The sequence below is a fragment of the Megachile rotundata genome, chromosome 4 (assembly GCF_050947335.1).
Source record: "Megachile rotundata isolate GNS110a chromosome 4, iyMegRotu1, whole genome shotgun sequence".
Lineage (NCBI taxonomy): Eukaryota > Metazoa > Arthropoda > Insecta > Hymenoptera > Megachilidae > Megachile > Megachile rotundata.
Window position 1 is genome coordinate 14,234,678 of NC_134986.1, and position 23,257 is coordinate 14,257,934.

Sequence of the window (23,257 nt, forward strand, 5' to 3'; positions counted from 1 at the left end):
TTTTAGGTTCATATAATACTTTTTCTAAACTAGCTGTGACCTATGAATTTAAAGGATGCATAATTTTTTAGTCGGAGACTGAGATGAATATTAGCAAGGGGTTGGTACATTTATGGAACTCCTAAAAATTAACCTTAACGCAAATCAACCTACTATTTACAATACACCAAATTTTATTTAGGAACTACAAACTTAAAGAACTCCTAAAAATTAACCTTAATGCAAATCAACCTACTATTTACAATACATCAAATTTTATTTAGGAACTACAAACTTAAAGAACTCCTAAAAATTAACCTTAATGCAAACCAACCTACTATTTACAATACATCAAATTTTATTTAAGGACTACAAACTTAAAGAACTCCTAAAAATTAACCTTAATGCAAATCAACCTACTATTTACAATACACCAAATTTTATTTAGGGACTACAAACTTAAAGAACTCCTAAAAATTAACCTTAATGCAAACCAACCTAATATTTACAATACACCAAATTTTATTTAGGGACTACAAATTTAAAGAACTCCTAAAAATTAACCTTAATGCAAATCAACCTAATATTTACAATACACCAAATTTTATTTAGGGACTAGAAACTTAAAGAACTCCTAAAAATTAACCTTAATGCAAACCAACCTACTATTTACAATACACGAAATTTTATTTAGGGACTACAAACTTAAAAAATATTGGCTGTAATTTTTATCTGAAAATCAAGTTTAATCAGAATAGAGGGTTGGTATGCGACGCAGTGTAATTTCCGAGTTATCGATGTCGTAATTGAAACCGGTGCATTCTACGCAACATGAGGTTATTGTTTCTCGTTGGTACGTGCACTTTTGCTCTTTCCATCTTCCTCATCCGGATGTGCGTGAAACGGTCGCTGGTATCGCGGAATCCGGTCGCACTTGGACACGTCTTACGTTCGAACCGTCACAGAACATTAACCGTATATATTACTCACCGATCTAATGTTCTGGTGTGCCCCCGCTATTTAGCCGTTCTATGCTTTCTAGAGATGGCCAAAAGTATTTATGACCATTGTTCGTCGCGTCGGTATGTCGTGGAAAAGCAACCGGCTGAATAGATAATTGGTAACACGGTTTGTTCGGTTGGTTACGTTTAATTACCGTACACGTGTAAATTGCCAATTGAGACGTTTGAAATTCTTCGCGGTTTATACGCCGTGACGCGTTCCTAATGGAAAATCGTTTTGTTTTCAAAAGGAAACAACACAATTGATTTCTTCATGCACTCGAAAGCGTCCCAATTTCCTGCGGTGAAATAACAAATTCTCGTTGCGTGATTTTAAACGATGCTATCGTGCCATGAAAATTGTTTCATTACGTTTTCTCTGAATTTTTGTTTATTAATAAATTTTATCTTTCGGATCTTTACGTGATCTGTTAGGAAAATAATTGTACATCTACATTTAAAGTAACATTTACTCTTGTAGAACAATTTGAGACACGCAAAGGTAACATTTACTCTTGTATAACAATTTGAGATATTACTGAATATATCAACATAATATTAATAATGTACCAGTTTATAATAGAGATGCTATTAATAGAGATGTACCTCATTTACGTAAAAGAAAAAATTAGTATAATTTATACGAGGCCAGTATTTCCGAACAATCAGCAAAAATACAGGAATCACTTAACCGAGCACGTTCTCGCGCGTAAAGATCACGTGAAAGGGATTAAAGACGCGATGCTAACTTCCAACCACCTGGGAATGGATTTGTTAACATCGAATTAGCGGTTGAAATCCATTGCATCGCCGTTTACGAGATGCATCCACGCGTACGCGAGCCTTTTACTCGGGTCAATTATCCGCAAGAATTCCGTGTAATCGCATAAGATGAAAAGGTGTACGTGTAACAAACGAGGTGAAAGTAAGAGACGGGTGCCCCGGTGTAGTCCCGATCGAAACAACGAAACCTTGAATATATCACGAGTCGTTTCGTAAAGATCGTATGTAACGTTACGACGGTATCTTATCGTCTCAACTAATAAAAACTTCTTCAATGAGTTATTTACGTGAATGAACGCGCCATGCGAAATTAGCCTCAAGCACGTGATGTTTACTTTGCAATCTAACGCGCTCATCTTTTCTGATAATGCGAAAGATCCGCATGGATCTTCCTGATACCGCGTTTTTATCTTTCACGGTGACTATGTAAAAATTTATTCCTTCTCATGAAATTTATCGACGTTATTTTCAATTCATATTTTATTATAATGTATTGTGCTTCGATTAATCTATGAATTTGGTATTTATGATGTTGTGTCTCATATCAGCAATTTATAAATTTTTAACAATTACAGATTTTCAAGTTGTAGGTCTTGAAATTTTCTAATCCTTCAGATTAAAAAATTTTTAAATCCTTAAACTCCTACATGTCCACATTTATAAATTTCCAAATTCCCACATTACAAAGAACCTGTATTTTATAATTAAAAAATGTCTATATTTATATATCCACATAACGTTCCTTTGACTTTCTTCAGTTACTAAAGTTTCTTAATTTCCAGGTTCTCCCAAATGAAACCTGCACTGCATTAAATTCAGCCTACATCACACATGCACCACCTCATACGTGTACGTAATGTCTCACAGCCATGTACATACAGATAAACGATAGCAGAGTACTAGAAGAGTACTTTGTAACCATAAACGTGTCCATCAGCCAACCGCCCCCGTTCTAAATCGTCGCCGCTGGCGATTCAGTAGTAAGGGTCAACGAAAAATGCCCCAATCCCGCGTCAGCGTCCGATCCATCGAAATTCGAGGACAAAACGAATCGCGAGGTTAAGCGAGACTAAACGACGTTCTCGAGGGTGAACGGATATCAGAGACAACGGGGGGCGAGGAAACGAGGCAAGCAAATCGTTCTGCAAGACGGGAATCCCTGAAGGTAAGAGAGATCGTTGTTCGCGTTACAAAGTATTTTAAAGGCGGCGAGGAATGAACGCGGTTGAGCGACAAGACAAAGAATATCAGCTGGTAATGGCCGCTGTAAATTTCACGTTACCGAGGCCGAAACGATACAGTGAACACAACGGACAGACGGATGGACGGTTCGCGTAGGACACAGCCGAGCAAAAGGGACTCGCTTAGAGCAGCGGGGAAGAGATTGCGAGAAACGTGAGACGACGGGATCTCGTAACCTTTTCTTCTTCTCGACGAGATGACCGAAAGAGCGACGAGGATACCTCGATCACCCGTTAACTACGAATAATTCTTCGAGGTGCTGCACGACCACGTTTTACGTCTTTACACTTTTCACCTGCATCTACGCCTTTTCTACTTCCTTTGCTGTCTGAAGATTTACTGCGATATTTCTCAATTTAGCATATTTATCGTGTTTTAGAATATGTATAATTAATTATTTGCATTAACAAATTCAGTGACGTAATAGACGTTAGAGCACCAGGAAGAATTCATGCAATGTAACCTGACGAGGTTACACGAACATTCCCGACTTCTAGCGAGCGCGGTCTCGAAAGGATTGCGACAAACTTTATCAATTTCTACGCAATTTTAATTACATTTTCGTTTCAAGAAAAATTGCTCAATTTCAAGAAGGTTAATCACATTCTACAAGGATTAATGACCATAAATTATATAATTAATAATCACTAAGAATTGATAATTATAATAATTGTGTATAATATATTAACAATATTGTGGAAGACAAGCGCGCCAGAAAGAATTCGTACAATGCCGCGCGACGGAATCACGCGAGCATTCCCGACTTTAAACGAACGCGGTCATGCTCATCCTCTCGCGACAACCGTTATCAATTTCTACTTAATTTTGATTACATTTCAATTTCCCCTTACGATAACACAATATTAAGCATTCAGGCTGTAAATATAATTTTACTACCTTCAAAGAATTTTTAATTCGATTACAACATCTCCAATATTCAACAAAGTTACGTGACAGTAGACGTCAATTTATCTACGGACTTCTCACATAAATCTTCAAGTTTTTAAGTCCGTATGCAATCGCCAGGTTTCTCAATTTTCAAGTATGTTAATCCCGTTCTAAGAATGAATAATTATAGAAGAATATTAATAAAAATTAATATATGATGATGGACACCCTAGTGCGCGATTCGTAAAATACCGCGTGACGAAATCGCGCGAACATTTCCGACTTTCAACGAACGCGATTAAGACAGCCGCTGTTAACAATCTATACGTCATAGACTTAATTTTCTCTTATGACGAAGCAAGATATTTATCTTCATATCTTGAGATCTTGATTTTAAATAAAATTCATCAAACCTTTCAACTACAAAGTTTCACAGTTTTATCTGCCATCAGTAAAAATACCTTCGAGTGCAAGTGGTTCATATCTGTAATATCTATATTTGTAGCATTTATATGTGTAGCAATATCTGTATTTATAGCATTTATACGCGCAGTAATATCTATATTTGAGGTGTTAATATCTGTGGCATTATCTAATGTGTATTTGTGGTTTTAGTATGTGTAGCAATATATTTTTAATTTTAATATGCGTAGGAAAATTTGTATCTGTAGAATTTATACATGTAGCAATATCTACATATGTTTGCAGTATTCATATGTATAATAATATCCACATATGTTTGCAGTATTCATATGTGTAGAAATATCCACATATGTTTGTAGTATTAATATGTGTAGTAAAATTTGCATTTGCAGAATTTATACATGTAGTAATATCTACATATGCTTGCAGTATTAATATGTATAATAATATCCACATATGTTTGCAGTATTCATATGTGTAGTAACATCCACATATGTTTGCAGTATTAATATGTGTAGTAAAATTTGCATTTGCAGAATTTATACATGTAGTAATATCTACATATGCTTGCAGTATTAATATGTATAATAATATCCACATATGTTTGCAGTATTCATATGTGTAGAAATATCCACATATGTTTGCAGTATTAATATATGTAATAATATCTTCATTTGTAGATTCAATATGTGTAGCAATATTTATATCTTTAATTTTAACATGTGTAGTAAAATTTGTATCTGTAGAATTTATACATGTGGTAATATCTACATATGTTTGCAGTATTAATATGTGTAATAATATCTACATTTGTAGATTCAGTATGTGTAGCAATCTCTATATTTGTAAATTCAATATGTGTAGGAATATCTGTATCAGTAGTAATATATATATGTGTAGTAAATCGTCAGATAACTTTCTCGCCATCGAATGTTAATCGACCTTTGTAGTTGCCTTTCGAAAACCGTGGCGCTCTCTGCGGAAACCTCGACCTCGCTCGATTTATCCACCGTTCCTAGCATTACCGGTTATCGTACGATCGTTACGATTTGCGTCAATACCGACCACCCACGTGCACGCACCGAACGCTGATTAATGCCCCCGATTTCGGCCCGTTGATCGATCCTAGATCGTAGATCGCCGGCACGACAACACGCGAAACCAGCGTCACTTTTGCTCCGCTCGAACCCGATCGTAACGGTTGTGCAAGGTCTCGTTCGACGACTTTTCACCCGTTCGTAAAACGGTCTTTCTATCGGTATTTAGAGATGCCATTGATATTCGTCAGACGACTGAAACTTGGGCGAGTTCTGGCTGCCTCTCGATTTATGCGAACCACGCGAGACTTGTTCTTCGCGTCGTTTCCACTCGATGATTCACGAATTTCGCAACTATATGCATACTCGCAGGGTGTTCAACAGCTTCGAAGAATTCTGATTTATTTTGTTTACCGAAAAAATTGAGTGTCTTGAAATTTGAGAACTGCTACCATGGAATTAATGTGAGACACGTTTGTTTTGATGTTTTTGGAATAGTTCGAAATATTTGGGAAGATAAATAAATTGAAACTTCAGGAATTTACGAACTTCACCACTGGATGTTTCTTGTATAATAAAATTTTATATGCATACTGTATACATGTACAATTATTTTACTGTACCTATTTTTATTTTCTAACAATAATAATCATAAATGAACAGAGTATGATTGACCAAAAATATAATTATTAATAAACAGAACGATTTAATTTTATGTCATATGTGTTTGGAAGCTGCGACCTATTAAGTCATCACATAAACTATTAAATACATGTGTACACATGTTATTGTGAAATAAAATTGTGCAACAACTGTTGTACCAGGAAATTGTACAATAATAAACTGTACCCAAGAATTGTACAACAACTGTAAATTGTGGAAGAAACTTGACAAATAATTATAAATTGTATAATAATTGTGAGCTACCCAAACTTTATACACAGTCATTTTTCTAAGTAGAAGAGACATTTCGATCGAATAAATGAATGAGAATTATGTGTACGAGTTCCTTGAACGCACCCTAGCCAAGGGTTAAAACGAACAACGCCCGGTATCTTTATACCGGAGACTCGTTGTTCAAATCGCACGAAGTCGCCTGAAGAAGAAGATTTCAGTTTTCACGAATCGACCCGAAGAAAATCGAAAAGCGCCGTATGTAAATCGGCATTGTTCACGAGACGTTGTAATGATCGCTGTATTGTGCCGTATGCATGTAAATCCGTGCAGTTCGAACTGAAAAGTTCGCCGGAGAACAAAGGGGGTAGACACCTGAGTAACACGGCGAACGGTTTGTCGGCGCACTTGAACATATTTTTCTTTTTTCTTCTCGGGAATAATACAGCGAATTCTTTGGTTCGCTGGCCCCGTAGCCAGCCAAAGGACGAAGGGTGAAGAAGAAGAAGAAGAAGAAGGAGTAAAAGGGCGAAAGGGGACGACAACGCGACGCGGTTCCAGGAAAGTCGAGAAGGTCATCGCGAGTCTCCCGTGGCTACCAGAAACGATTGAAACAATGAATCGTGAGAGGAAGGATTCGATCGTGCTTACACGGTTTCAGCAATTAAATTCAGGGATGCGGTGGTCCGCAAGGTCGTCCAGACGATAGTGTACCGAGTAGAATTTACTTTGTTGGAAGGTGAACGCGACGGTACGGGTAGCGACGATTTTGGAAATCTTTGGCTACTGGCAAGGTTAGGTGGGTCATCGACTTTGATCGAACTATGGCGGAAGAATTTGCAGACCACTTTTTCATGGCTAGTGCTATTGACTAGTATTAGGGGACGTATTTAACATTGATTGCTTTTAAGCTTATTGTATTACCATAAGTATTTGATCATTCTGTTCACTGTACACTGCACACGTATGTACACGTAGTACCCTATAACATACATTAGTACCCTAGTACTACCCTAATAGTACCCTAAGATACATAATATTATATACACATTATATTACATAATATAACATACATGCAATACACTACCTATAAATAATATGCTATATATTATTAATTGCAGCATAATAAAATATAAACACTCAAGGATCGAATAAAATAAATAAATGTAGGAAGAAACAAAATGATTGCTCGTACAGTATCTTTAGAATCTACCACCACCTTCAGAATACATAGCATCACTTTTCCTTCCACATCCACCTACACATCTCTTACTAATTTAATATGTCATGGAATGTCAGAATTAAATATTAAATATCACTTCAAGCAGAGTATTGCCAAAACCATCAAAATACAGGTTATTTTAATTCCCTTCCAGATTCGTCAAAGTGGTATCAAGATATCCCGACTGACATTCGTGTCAATCAGATGTAAATGTTCTATTTCATCGTCACCGATCGAATCGGATAAAAATCGTCCATTTTGAATTCGGTTATATATTCTAGTCGCGCTTCAAGGCCACCCTTTATATCGTTTATCGAGACAGCCCAAGAAAATCCTATTAATAACACCGCAATTTTCCCCGTCGCCGCTATCGACAACGGTACACTCCGTTACCATCGAGATCGTAATTACAATCTCGAGTCAGGTTACGTAACAAACGCCTCTAACGTCTCGATATCGTGAGCGAACCTTTCGTTGTTATTTCGTTATCGAATTCAAACATTTCTTAACGCATTGTTACACTTTTATTATTTTAAATTGTCAAAGTTTCTGGGACTAGGGTTAAACATACAAATTCGGTTTTAACAGGGGGATGCAATTTGTGTTCTAGGTAAAGTGTCTTTAGGTAAATTCATCGTCGAGAGGTAGATTCGTGTTTAACAGGTAGATTTGCATGTTTAATGATTGTAATAAGAATCTTTTATTTGGATTGTATGATTGTGATGGATAGGTTACTACACACCCCTATGTAGAATATAGATCTCTTTGGAATATGGGGATCTGTAGGCGAAGGGACATTAGGATATAAGAAAGTAATGATCTAGATGTAGGTATCTAGAGGAGATCTAAGGATAGAGATCTAAGGATATATTATTCATTGGAATCAAAAGATCTGTGGATCTGTACAGGCATAGGGCTTGGAGGACATATGAATACATATATGTAGGTACACAGACGTACATATATGAGATTTAGAGATCTAAGGATGCAGCAATCTAAGAATACAGAAATTTAATATAAAAATCCACGGATGTGTAAATCTGCGGAAATAGAGACCGGGAAAATAGAAATCTAGGAAAAACTTAATTTAAAAAAAAAATAGAAATCTGGAGATACCGAAATCCAGCAATATAGAGACATAGGCATATAGTCAAGGAACCTGAAATCCAGCAATCTAGGTCCCTAAATAAAATACAAAAACTTATAATCACTAAACTACCTATAAACCCAGAAGTCGAAGAATAAACTTCCCAATATTAATCACTCGCAGACATATCGCTCTTGCAGAAATTGAAAAATCCGTAGGAGGAAAAACGTCCGCAAAGCTTAAGAACGATGTGTTTCGCGGCGCACCGGTTGGATGACGAGGAAAACGAGACAGTTGAAAATGCGGAGAGAAAGAGTACCGAGAGGAGGAAAGGAGAAGAGGAGAGGAGAAATCAAGCCCGCAAAAGTCGTGTCGTGGAAACGAGTCTGCCGCAATTACTACGAGGCTGCTATCCTCGGACCAGGAACGAACGACCAACCACGCCCTCGCTAATGCGAGACCGGGACAGGATTTCGAATTGCCTCGGCAAGGACATCAACTATATACGACGACCGACACAAAGACCGGCTAGTGAGATTTTTTAATTACACCCTGTTTACGCGGTCAGCCGCGAGAGTATGCTCGCTTGTCTGACTGGCATACTCTACTCGGGCCATGAGATTTATGATGGACGGAATCGCTGTCCTTTTTCTTCGTCGAAAATTATTTCCGCGGCTATTTAACAGGTGTTCGATTGTACCCTATTATTTTCGATATTTTTTAGTTTGATTACACGGAACACGGTGGTTGTTTCAGATTGTCACGCGTGATCACACGTGTTGGATGCAATTTGTGTCGAGGAGAAAGTGTCGATACTCTTTAAGCTACGTCACTCTGTATGGATGACTGTTAAATTTTCGTACGGACCTGTCGTGTGTTATTAAGAAGTATTTGGAACTAGGCATGTGTAAATTTCGTGAGAATTTGACGAGGTAAAAATACTTGGAGGAATTTTTAACTGCTTCCGTGTGGCAGTCGGTAGAACTATGAATAGTATTGTGTGTTCGTCTCCAATAATTGTGTAAGCGACAGGAAATAGGTGTAAAAGTAGCAGACTGGAAAAGCAGTTATTCTTTAATGAGATCTACACTTTCCAAGGGGCAACGATCTGTTCGCAAGAAAAAATACTACGAACTTGAATGTCGATATGACGAAACGTATTGCGTTTTTCTTATAATAGAAAAGTGTTACTTTGTGTAATGCTGTAATTAACAACCGTAATAAGAGATCGAACGAAGAAATAATACAATGTAATTTGTTCCGCGAAATCTTCCTTCTTTTTATCGCTCGATGACATCGCAGAATCCTCACAGAAAAGGACATCGGATGCTTAATGCGTGAGTTCATAATTTGAAAAATTGTCTAAATACTTGAAAAATTGGTATGAATAACGCATCGGAATTCAAAAAGTCGACTAACATGGAGCGGCTTAATGGATACGAGAGCCACTTAATTATTCCTGGGATTTCCACCGTGGTAAGTTTGCGATCGATCGATCGAGTGGAGCAAACGTGGAAGAGAATACGGAATGAACAGTCGTTTTATGCGAGAACGGAGAATATTTTAATAAGAATAGATCGCTATTCGAGAAGCGATTCGCTAAAATACTCGAACAAGCATGGGAAGGTCGATAACGCGAACTTGAGCCACACCGCAACGCGCGTGTGTCAGTGTCGTGTTAAGACGTATATCCATAAATACATAGATCTTTAGATTCCTGTATCGCTGCATCTTTATATCGCGATATCTGTATATCCTCGGAATTACATATTCGTAGACCTGCTACAGACTTTTGATATCCCTAGGTCGCATCCTTAGACGCAATATTTCTAGACTATAATATTACTATAATACTAGATCTAATATTCTTTTTTTCGCAGATATCTAGGTTTGATATTTATATAGAATAGATATTTGTACATTGCTATATTTTAAGAATTGATATTCATAGATATTCCTAGACTTGCATTCTTAAATTACAAGATCCAATATTCCTGGAAATCTAGATATCTAGATTCAGTATCCCTATCTTTTAAGAGCTGATATCCCTAGTTCTTTAGGTTCCACAATCCATAGGATCCTAGATACTTAAATTCGATATCCCTAGCTATCTAGATTCCTCGAATCAATGTTCCTAGGTTTCGATATCCCTGGGTCCAGATATCTCTAGATCTTAATATCTCTAGATCTCAATCTCCCTAGATCCCAATCTCTCTAGATCCAAATATCTCTAGACCCCGATCTCCCTAGATCCCAATCTCCCTAGATCCCAATCTCCCTAGTTCTCAATCTCCCTAATTCCCAACCTCCCTAGTTCCCAATCTCCCTATATCCCACTCTCCCTAATTCCCAATCTCCCTAGATTCCTATCTCCCTAGATCCCAATCTGTCTAAATCCGAATCTCCCTAAATCCCAATATCCCTAGATCCCAATCTTCCTAGTTCCCTATCTCCCTAGATCCCAATCTCCCTAATTCCCAACCTCCCTAGTTCCCAATCTCCCTATATCCCAATCTCCCTATATCCCAATCTCCCTAGATCCCTATCTCCCTAGATTCCAATCTCCCTAGATCCCTATCTCCCTAGATCCCAATCTCCCTAGATCCCTATCTCCCTAGATCCCAATCTCCCTAGATCCCAATCTCCCTAGATCCCAATCTCCCTAGATTCCAATCTCCCTATATCCCAATCTCCCTAGATCCCTATCTCCCTAGATCCCTATCTCCCTAGATTCCAATCTCCCTAAATCCCAATCTCCCTAAATCCCAATCTCCCTAAATCCTAATCTCCCTAAATCCCAATCTCCCTAAATCCCAATCTCCCTAAATCCCAATCTCCCTAAATCCCAATCTCCCTAAATTTCAATCTCCCTAGATCCCAATATCTCAAGATTTCAATATTTCTAAATCCCAAAATCCCTAGACCCCCAGATCACAATATCTTCAGATTCCGATAACCCTAAAATAAATATCCCTAAATACTAAAATTCCTATATCCCTAAAATTCTACCTAGAGATGACAGCCCTTACAAGTCAAGCTTTAGTTCCCCCAAATCTTTAAATTCTTTTACAGAAACAGGAAAGCGAGGACAATAAAATCCAAGGATCGAAGATGGTGTCCAACGTTACAGATGACCAACGAAATTTTAGATACATCTAATACGTGAATATGGTAATGTAAAATTCATGTCGTCTGGCCTTATAGAGCTTTTTCATGAATACATAATTCTATTACAGAACATACGCATTAACCACTCGGCGAAAAGACGAAATGAAAACATGCGCGAATAATGCGGGTTGCGAACGAAACGGATCGTTCACCACGCGAACGAAATACCGAATAATTTTGATACAGTTTATTGATACGCAGAAAAACGGGGAAGTGGGTTGAAGAAGTTGAGACGCGGTGCGAACAGATGAGCAAGGAAGAATCTTGAAAAAGAAATGCAGCGAGATAAATATCTGGCGAAAGCGAAATTCTTGGAGGCGTTTATCTTATTTACAAGAAACGACATTTTTACAAGAAACGACAAACAAATAATTTTAGCTTCTGCATCGTGCAAAGTTCACCGTCAACCGGCGTGATAAGAAAGGAATCAATTAATCGCTCGTTAGTATCAATCTTTACGACTTTCTCGGATGAAAAAATCTATCGAAACGTTGCGAACGACGAAGAAGTGTAAACGAGAAGTATTTAGAGACAATTGTGAAGGCGTTCCCTTCGAAAGATAAAGACCGAAGAAACATTCGAACGCGATTAAGGTTTTCCTAATTGACGAATCGTCGATGTTAAATTTTGCCTAATTTGATGAAATTTTGAAGGAACGACACCTTGTTTTCGCTTCCGTTTTTACTGCAAAATTTTCCATTACGTGTCAGCCGAGTGAATTTCTCGTAGCTGACTACCAACTGTTTAGTTGTAGTAGATTCGAAAGTTAGCCTTCCGCGAGCGACCGTCTCTGACTGTTGTTTGTGTCTTTCTACGACAGGGCCGTATCTACTTAAACAAACTGGGACAATGCGTTCGTAACGGCGAAACTGTTCCATCGATCCTCCGCAAAGATAAGACTTTTGAATAATTTCAATGATATGTGGGTGATTAAACGGTGAGGAAAGGCTACTGTTCCCGAACGATACCGTGAAAATGAAATTTCGTTTTCAGATTGCGTCATGAAACGCGAAATTAGATTAACGAGTTAAAGTTCATTGAGGATCGAAAATTCGAGTATCCGATTAATATTTATTGCGTAGCGGTTACTCGAGCATTTGTTACTAAACGAAAGATCTGTATTCGTACTCGGAAATTTATTACCAAGTAATCAATACGATTCTAATTATTGAAACAATTTAACGAACGCAAAAGCGTTCATTATGAAACAAAATTATTACGTAATGCGCGTATTTTTTTCCAAGAATCTTACAGTTTATCCATCAGCATAGATATTCAAAGCAGATAAATTTATCATGCTGATTTGCAAATTAGTAGCGAGAAACGTAATTTTAAAAGTGATTAACGGAGGACAGATGTTGACGCGGGAAGTGCGCCGATTTGAATTTGCCTGTGAAAAATCATCCGGGTCCCCCGTTATTATACGCGATTCCTGTCCACGGTTTTGCTCATTATCGTCAACCAGCAGGCTTAGATGCCATTTCACTTGTAGAACATCCGTTACTTTCAAAGTGGCTCGGTCAAATTAATTCTAATTGCCGTACCGCACGTACTAAGTTTTCTAGGTTTTACTACCTTCAAAATTAGAAGAAATTTGGCGGGAAAAATATTAGGTAAGTTATGCATAATTATAACTAATTTTGCATAAGTAACTTATTTTATAATGATGTCCATTTTAATTCTAATATAAATTTAATAAGAAACTTATAAATTCATTGTTTAAAAAATAAGTTACATAATACTATGAATTTGTAATACTATTCGTGTAACAAGAAATTGTAATTACAAAAGATAAGCAGTGTTTTCCATAATTTCAGTAATTATAAAGTAACATTACTCCTGAAATAATCTCATTAGTTATGAATTTCACATCTAGGTTTTCAAGTAACACATTTGAAAATTCGCGCCTAATAAACCTCCCCGCTGCACGAAAGTAGTTTAAATGGCGGCAGTTTTGGCGCCAATTCTACCATCCCCATATGCGTTCAATTAAAGAATACACACGCAAGACTTTATCACATAATTGTATTCTCATTCTCTCAAAAGTACCAATCGTAATTAAAACAAATAAAATATCGTATAACAAAACGTTTATCACGTAGAACGAAAGAAAGCACACTTTTTACGTGTTTCAATAAATAAATAAAAACAAGTGACTTACCGTTTCCACCATGTCGAATCCTCCTCCGTACACCATCTCGTCTTTCCCGGTGTTTTTCCGTGGTATCACACTTTTGACAGTTTCTCCCGCGTCTGTCGAACGGTGCTGCCTCGAAGGGTGGCAGTCGATCTCTCGAACGGAGAAGAGAGATCGACTCACTCGCTAAGGCGACTCCAGTCTTCACGCAAGATTCCGCAGTCTGTCGTACTCTCCTCGGTCTGTTTTGTTTTCCTCACTTATCTTTCCCTTCACCTTGTCCAGTATATTTTTTTTAATTCGCGCGTTATCGAACCTCCCTCAACGTGTCGAGGCTTTCGTGTGCCGCGTGCGACTGACTGGGCCGAGCGGCGAGCGCGCGTCCGCCACTACGGTCTTCGAATTCAAGCGCGCCGAGTTTACCCGACCGCGGCCGATCGTCGCCGAACGCGACTCGACCTACTATCGCGCGCGCGCGAGCCTGTCTCGCGCCTTCCTCGCGAAATGTCCACGATCCTTAAACACTGACACCTTGCAAAGAATCGATGTTACTCCTCTCGATCATTCGATTATGTTTTCAGAGCTTCCTTTCCTCCTTCCACGATCTACCATTCCTTCGAGGCAGCTGTTCCCGAGCTTCTTACGCGATGATTTCGAGAAAGTTGCAACTACGGTCACACTCACTTCGCGCACTCGCGAATCTTTTCGAGGTTCACGAAATCACTCGAGTTCACTTTGACAGACTTCTTCCAACGACACTGACCGAGGAACTACTTCTCGAGCCGAAACGGACAAACACTGGTACTATTCTGTTGACGACGATGGTAATTTGTGCACGACGTATATCGCGAGTTACCTTTGGATGACTGATCCGTGCGAACGGCGCGAGACGAGTTCGTTCAAGTCGACGACGCGACCTACTAAGGATTCTCGCGCATGCGCACTGCGCTCGCTGTTTTTACCGACGATGCAACCGGTACGCAATTCGCGCGACGATTTATCGTTAAAAAATCGTGGAATGCTAATAAATTAACTTTCGAATGAAACTATTTAGAAAAAGGAAATACAAGGATACACTAGTACACGTTAATTTTCTTGAATTCTATCCTACTTTGCGAATGTGATGTGTTTTCTTTTTGGAGGAAACATTGTTGCAATCGCGAACGAATGGCGGGAAATTTTTGAGCGCCAATTACGAATTACGGAGAGCTCTTACGTTCATTGGTATTCTATCTTCATTCATACTAATGATTGAATCGTTTGAAAAATTGTGTTGCGAGAATTTGAAATTGTAGAAAATACAGAGATTCAAATATTTGTTTTAGAAATTTATAGACATAAAAATTCGAAAGTCTGAAAATTTAAAAAATTGAAAAATATAAAAATTGCGACTTTAAAGATGTTAATGTGTTTACTGCTTTAGTGCTACCTGACCTAATTATAGAGCATAACGTTAGCTGTACCTGCAGATTCCCGTAAAAATCCCATAAAGCTGTAAAGCCAGGAATATTAGTCGCTGGTGAGCATCACACCAAGATCTTATCTGGTATCGAGCGTGTTAACACGGTCGTTTCGATAACGATGTGGTCCGTTCGATGTAACTGTGAAGAAGAAAAAAGAAACCGAAAGACGTTATCGTAACGAGCGAAAATAACCGATGAAAAGCTCTGTTACGGCATTCTTCGGAACATAGCGTGTAGAATCCGCTACCAGCCTTGATCCGACAGTAAATATGTTGGTACACGCGTGGCGAGCTCCTTGGAAACGCACTCTAACGATCCGCGCGAGAGCACGCAGGTATTTGCGTGGGCGATTAGTCGACGATTAGATCCGCGACACGCTTTATGGAGGAAAAGTGGACACAATGGTCCTTTCTGACTTATGGCGATACAGGATGGTGGCGCCGTTCCCGGGGATTGTGAAACGGATTCCAGGCCAAGTTTTCCGGCTCTGACGTCAAACTTTCGACAGATTATGCTGTCCGCGAAAACACGGAAATTGCAGGTTTCTTTATTCGATCACGTAAATGACACGTTGCTCGATGTAATTGGAAAATGATCCTTCTGTCAGCAACGAAAGGAACACCTTCATAATGCCGACAGTCAACTGCAAAAGTTATGTTATTAGGCTCTTACTGTTAATTACTAACAAATGTTTTATATTTATAGAAATTTTGTGAAATATTTGAAATTAAGTTTTTTAAAATGTTATGTACAATATAAGGTACTAATAATATAAATAAAATGAAAAATTATAATTGTAAAGGTGAGGAACGTTTTTGGTAGTGTCATTAATTAAAAAATTTGCAATGTATTCATGTTTGACGAATTATTAAAAATTTATATATTTTATGTAATACAGCTGCAACTCGTCGCAACATCGTTGATAAATTAATTACATAGAGTAGTGTTACATAATTTAGTCTTATAGAGTAGATAATTTTTAAAAAATATTGATGCAATGTAAGTGAAGCATGATATAAAAGAAGCAAAAAAGTAAATACCTTTCCTGTCAATCATTATGTCGAACACATGCTATTGAGAACTGCACCTGTCTCTTCCCTGAACTTGTATTTCTGAAACGGTTAATTATTTTCGTTCTGCGCAATTTATATTAACGTGAGGCTTCTCGAAGGTTTTAATTAACGATTAAAATTTTATAATTCGATCATTTGTTATGGGAATAATTATTTCTAAACCATACTATTTTTATAACGAAAAATGTATATCTTATTTCAACGGATTAAATAAAAATTTAATTTAATTTCCTGCATGATAATCGTTACGTCGTTTGAGTGATTACGCTGCAGCACAAAACAACGAGTGCTTAGGATTCCTCAAATGCTTCATAGCAATCGAAAGACGCGTGCCAGCGCATTACAAATCTAATTCACCGAAGAAACACTTAAATACAGACGTTAACGTATAAAAAAGCAGACATGAAACGGCGGAAATTATAAATTATACTTTTATACGCAACGAGAACATATCTTAATTTTACTGGACTCCAAGGTATAAATTAACCTTTAATTGTATCGCGCATTTATAATCCACCATTGATTAACGGAAACGATCGATCATGTGGCAACAATCGCCATGAGTTTTTGCACCCACGTGCGTCATGCATGCAAATTTCTATTACTGCGTCTAGAACATAAAAAAGAAAAATTGACGGATGAATCAAGCTGATGCAAAAAATTGGCTCGTGTCTTTTGAGAAAGTCGATAATCGTTTTTCTCTTTCGTGTTCTTGTTTCGCGTTTGATGTTGCGTCAGGAACTTTCAGAATCCTTACGCAATGAATTCATAGTACTCGACCCTCTTCGGCGTTAAAGATCCTTTTCTTGAATTTTACATTGTTCCTCAGTCAATTTTATAGTGCAGACTTTCATACTCTCGAGTTCTTAAATTTACAAATTTTTTAATTTGTCACTTTCTGAATTTACGAGTCACAATTATCATAATTTAAAAATTTTCAAATATTAAGTTATAAGTAATAAGTCAATATATTAGTATAAAATTGATTTGCTATTACCTAGCATCGAACACTACTATCATTATCAAAATTAACACAGACAAATCCTAGTTACCATGATGTGTAATATCAACGTCCATAAAGTACCGATAAAGAAATTTATTAGCACTGTAAAATCAATGTACACTGATAATAGACAATTGAATTGATCGCGATTGCATTTTGGTCACCCGAGGAATTCCTATAGGAATACAATTGATCCCGGTAAAATGATCAATTTAACTAGCCTATTGATCTATCGATTTCAATGGATCTTATTACCCAATAAAAACACTTTCATCGTCGTTACGTGGAACCGTTGCAGACTAACGACCATACTCACCACTCCAACACGCAGTTTACGTGGCGGTCTTTCCCCATTGCGAAACACCATATCCGGCTGGGAAATTAAATCGTTTCGCGCGTTGAAAAGATCAATTTACGTGCGTCCGTGTAAATTATTACGTGCGAACGAACTTTTGCTCTCGACGCTTTCGCTTTCTTGTTAAGCTGACTTTCCTGGAGGATTTCGAATTTGGTCGAATTTTCGGAGAAACTTGAAGTGCTTCAATCACTGCTCAGTGATCGAAAAAGAATTTGAACCACGAGATATTCAATAAAATTTGAGGTCTTTACAATTGTCTAGATATTATAAACACAAGACTTTCATGCCTGGTTGCAAAATTAAATTTTGAGGTTAACTGGTTAAATTCCATCACTTGCAAAAGATAGCTAACTTTTTAAAATCATCATTGAGTTTATTACTTAAACAAACGTTATAAATCTTGACAACCATTAAAAATAACATTCATGAAACTTGAAGCATGTCGAAAACAAATCCTTTTACAAACTGAGAAACTTCTCTTGACTGAGAAACCAGAAGAAAGGATTACATTTTTATTTGCCAAAAAGTTAAGAAGAGGTATAAATTTTTGAATTGTCGTGTATCGAAGTTAATGGTGAGAAAAATTGTCGCCGGTTTCTGAAAAAGAGAAGAGAAAGTGTGCTGTACGTCAGCTTCCACCGCGTATCCGCCAGGAGCTTCGCAGATTGCGAAAAGGGCGTACGTTTGCCCTTGTACGTTGAGCAGTCGCATACGAGCAGCAGTTCTTTTCTTCCCGACATAAATCCTCTTCGTTTTTTTCTGTCGTTCGCGCTTTCTCACCAGCTGAACGACGTTAACGTGGCGAACATCGACGTCACTGCAGTCGACCGCTTTTATTTTCTACTCGCTTCTGCGATTCTCACACGATTCCCCTCGTTCAGGGTGCACAAAACACCGGCCGAGACTGTTTTCACCGAACGTAGCTCCCCCGATTTCCGTTCTACTGACGTAATTTCGCAGATAAAGAAACAGAATTCTGCGCTTAAGGTACTCCTTAACGAACCAGATGAGTATTAACAAGCTTGCGAAGGTATTGCAGATAATATGGTATTGTGTGGATAATCTCTTTCAATATTATTCTAAGTTGTTATTATATGATGGCATAATAACGTGGGCACTTTATGATGGAGCTGTGAACTGACACCTCATAAGTACATCAATCTTCTACTTCCAAAATCGGCCATTTTATATACATCAGCGTAAGTATTGATCCATAACAGTAGCTATAAAATTGAATATTATTGTGATAGAAGTAACCAGAGTATTTCATATGAAGACCATACACAATAAGGTTATGTAGTCTTCTCCATCATAGTGCAAGCTTTGATCTAACATCTCATAAGTACATCAACCTTCCATCTCCAAAATCCGCCATTTTATATGTACCGTCCTAATTATTGATCCACAACATGAGCTATAAAATTGAATACTATTGTGATACAAGTAACCAGGTTATTTCATATGAAGACCTACACAATAAGGTTATGTAGTCTTCTCCATCATAATTCAAGCTTTGATCTAACATCTCATAAATCCATCAACCTTCCATTTCCAAAATCCGCCATTTTATATACATCGACCTAATTATTGAACCACAACACGAGCTATAAAATTGAATATTATAGAAACGAGTGTCCAGCATCGTATACAGGTGCGAAAGCAATAACCAAAGGTGCAACGCGTCACGTCGGTTTCCGCGAAAAGCGCCTCGTTTCCGGCGGCCAACGTCGATGCGATAAAAAGCAACGTCGAAACAAGTAAACGCCTAATGAACCGCGCGAAACGCGAATCGTTGGCCGTAACAAGCGACCGCCTTGTTAATTAGCCGTTCGAGCGAAACATAGACGCGACGCGATCGTTGCAATACTGTCTTTAGCCAAGGGATAAGTTGTTGAGCGTTGGCTATTAAATCGGCTGAAAAAGAAGATATAATGCCGACTTAGCCGGTGAAAGGGAATATTGTGGGTCTTTTGTGTCGAACGTTTACAGGTGCTGGCAAAAACGATGGCGATGCTGACTTACGAGACGATTAGTTTATCGCGGGTTTAGTTTCCCTCGTGCTGGATCGGACAGACGGAAGTTTATTGCCGCTTTTAATGTCGCTTTCGTTGGATTATCGTGGCGATGAATCAATGAGGGTGGTTAATTTTTATTGATCGTAAATGTAGTTCGCTCGATAGTCAATGAATTGTGATTATCAGTTATAGCTCGTGTTTTCACTCTTGACAGTTTCTTTGAATGGCTCTCTTTTCTTCCTTTGTGTACTAACGTTTCATTACTTCTCTGCTACACAATTTCGTCATCTTAACATTTCACCGTACTTGTAATTTTACTATTTTATGATGTTCTACCATTTCACGTGAATCGAATTGAAATTGAGAAATATTTATGGTCTTCATAACTTCTTACGAAACTCCTAAATCATGACTAAAGGATGTACACAATTTAAACGGATCAAATTCTTATACATCAGTCACGCGTATCAAAATATTGTATCAACACTATTTATAAAATTCCAAGGTACGTGAAACCACGTGCAAGTCATCGGCTATAACAGCCGTGTTTTTCACAATTTTTTCCTTTCTCTGAATTATGTTGTCAACGGTGTCCCCGATGAAAATTATATACCATTGATTTACCGCATAATTTGTCACATATGAAAGGTGATCGATTTTTGTACGAGGTCGATAGCGATCGATAAAACGCCGGTTATTTCACATAAATTATCCTCTACCGAAGTTAATTAAATTCTTTATGTCAAAGGAGCCGCATTTTATGGTCCGAAGGAATAATCGAGGATCTCGAACGAATTATTAAGATGGCGGACGTATTTATGGTGAAGAGTCGGAGGGGGAAGTTGGACGATCTTTAACCGAGGATCGTAGTTGTAATTTCTCAAGTTGTTTCGCGGAGGACGGGTGTGTACGGGGCCTAAGGATGCTCCAGGAGACCTCATGCAAGATACCACGGGGTGGTCGCAATACGCGAACGTTACGAAGATGCGGGACGATGAAAAATCTCTGGTATCTCGAGCCAAGATCCCTCGAACAATGGGATATCTTCGGGACCGAGTCGGTTACGGTGGACAATTATTGCTCGATTGCCGGAAGATAATGTTTCATCGTGGATGAAATAATGATTTTCTTTCGGCCGTACGGAAACATGTGAAAATTCCTCGATAATGGCGCCCCGTAAATTATTTCCGTCGATGGTTACCGATGCCATCACGATAATTGGACGGCCTTCTACCCTCCATGCTAGGGGAATTTTGAAGAAATGGGAAAGCGATCAGCTTACTTTCCTTGCAAGTCGAACCAGAATTCAAAACAGTGATATTAACTTTGTAGGTACGAATAAGAAAATAATTACATTTGTCACGAATTCGTTTATAAGTCTGTTAATTATTCCGACATGATTAATACACTAGTTTTTCAATAATAATAGTTATATCTCAATAATCTCTAAGTGCCCATCAATGAAGCGTCAGTTCTTGGCGCCAAAAGGACGCCATTTTGGTGAACTCGGTTCTGCTCGAACTATAATCTCGCTTGCATTCTACGTTTTACTGTAAAATAGTATAAAATTAATGTAAAAAATACTTCTAATTACACTAAAAATGAGGTACATTAGCTACAGCAGTACAATAAAGTGAAATTTTATTAAAAAAAAATTCACAATAGCAAACATTTATTAGTAACCACATATACAGCATACTAATCTAACTTACCCAAACATATTAAGTAATAAAAAATTTATAATAAACGCCACAGAATTATTCCCATATCAATATAATACAGTTAACAACTCTAAAACATCTGTTCAACAATAAATCCTCGGAAGAATTATCAAGCAAACAAGATAGAATTTGCGCGGGATTTTCGAACGAATCAAGTATGATCTATATCTATGAATAAGCAATCTGTTTCTGTACTTAGAAATTACCTCTGTTATTAACATTTCAAATGACTCTACGTCCCCATAAAGTTAGAGTTCACAAAGGTTCCTTGTAAAGGACAGGCTTTACGACGTGGTAAAGGAACAGAGTAACCATAAAACAAGGAGATCGTTGAACAGTCAAAGAGTATTAATTTGTATGATAAACCGTCGATAGTCAGCGGGAACGCGTATCGTAAAAGGTTGCGACAATACTTTTCAAAGGTTACGATACGAATTGCAATGCCGTGTCGTAACCTTTCGCAAACCGCAACGAACGTCGTGAACATACCAGATAATAGCTGGTATTATCGTTTTCGAGCGTAATTACCATTTTCCCGGTGTCCACGCCTGTGTCGTGCAGTTTTTCACGAAAGATACATGGTGCTCTGTTCGGTGATTGTATTATGGGGACAAATTTTTAAAATCCTGATTTGTATACGACGTTTATGTACCTAGGTGGCTAGATGACGATAAAACAGAAGTGCAATTAAAAATTTGGGGAATAGATTTGGTAAATAGAGTCAGAGTCCACCTTCCCAGATTTCAAACTTAAAATTTGTCTTTTCTGTCACTACCAGCGTGTTTTCCTTCTATATTCAAGGATATTTTGATGCATAAAATCTTCAAATCTTTAAATCTTTACTTAAAATCTCACCCCATGAAATGCCAAAATCTGTTGAAATCTGGAAATAGTTTACCTTAAATAAAAGTCTGGTGTATATTTCTGTGAAGCAGAAATGTGTATCCGATCGAAATGATTGTTGTGAGTCGATCTTAAGGCGATCGGCGCTTATTGAAGAGCAAGAGGAGGTGAGTAGGGGTTGTAGAAAAAGGTAGACGAAGAGAAAAGAAGAAGAAGAACAAGAAGCAACAACGGCAGCAGCAGCAGCGTCGGATGAAGAAGAAGAGGACCGAAGACTGGAGCAAGAGGAAGAGACAAAGAGAATTGACCACCTCCTCTTCAGGGTGCTCTTACCGTGCGTAAATATAGGGCACACCACGTAGCCGAGTGCACCGTGGAGGGTGACCTCGATGACCCTCGGTACCCGAAGGCAGCCGTACGATGAAGAGGAGGCCGAAGAAGGGGGAGGGAAGACGAACGGGAGAGAAACAAGTCGCGCTCGCTGGCGAACGTAGGAAAAAGGAAGTCCAAGCAGGGAAGCTCGAGCGGCCACGGGAGGATAGAAGAGGACGAGACGTGAACGAACGAGGATAAAAAAGGAGCAGAGGGAGAGGGAGAGGTACGCTAAAGAGACGTACGTTCCCACACGAACCCCCCAAGATGCGTCCTGGCATCGTCGGGTCTGAACCCCCGATGCCCAGAAGCTGATAAAAACAGCTACAAAACTGCCTACCGGTGTTTTCTGCCTTTTGCTCCTGCATTACTCCCACCACCGAACATCACCCTCCCTATATCGCGACTCTCCGTTCGCCACCTTCTTCTTTCCCTTCTTCGCTCCTCTTTCTCGCCTTTCGGTAAAACCTGGACCAAAGGGGAGACTCCGATGGCGTGTTGACCCGAGTTATGCGACTACCTCGCACCCGATTGACTCGTTTTCGCGG

At 38.4% G+C, this 23,257-nt stretch overlaps 1 protein-coding gene across 4 annotated transcripts in view; it reads right to left on the reverse strand.

Moving 5' to 3' along the window:
• The window catches only part of Ets98B (DNA-binding protein Ets98B), a 93,057-nt gene extending 77,913 nt beyond the window's left edge, over nucleotides 1–15,144 (reverse strand). For 2 of the 4 annotated variants that reach the window (XR_013038134.1, XM_076531451.1), the window contains exon 1: nucleotides 13,886–15,142. Coding sequence is in view for 3 of the 4 variants with exons in the window: in XM_076531451.1 (XP_076387566.1) it covers nucleotides 13,886–13,921 (36 nt within the window). In the remaining variant the exon portion in view is untranslated. Of the gene's footprint in view, nucleotides 1–13,885 lie in introns of all 4 variants that reach the window. The other 2 variants (XM_012287002.2, XM_003704002.3) reach the window with 2 other exon arrangements.
• Nucleotides 15,145–23,257: the final 8,113 nt, after the last annotated feature.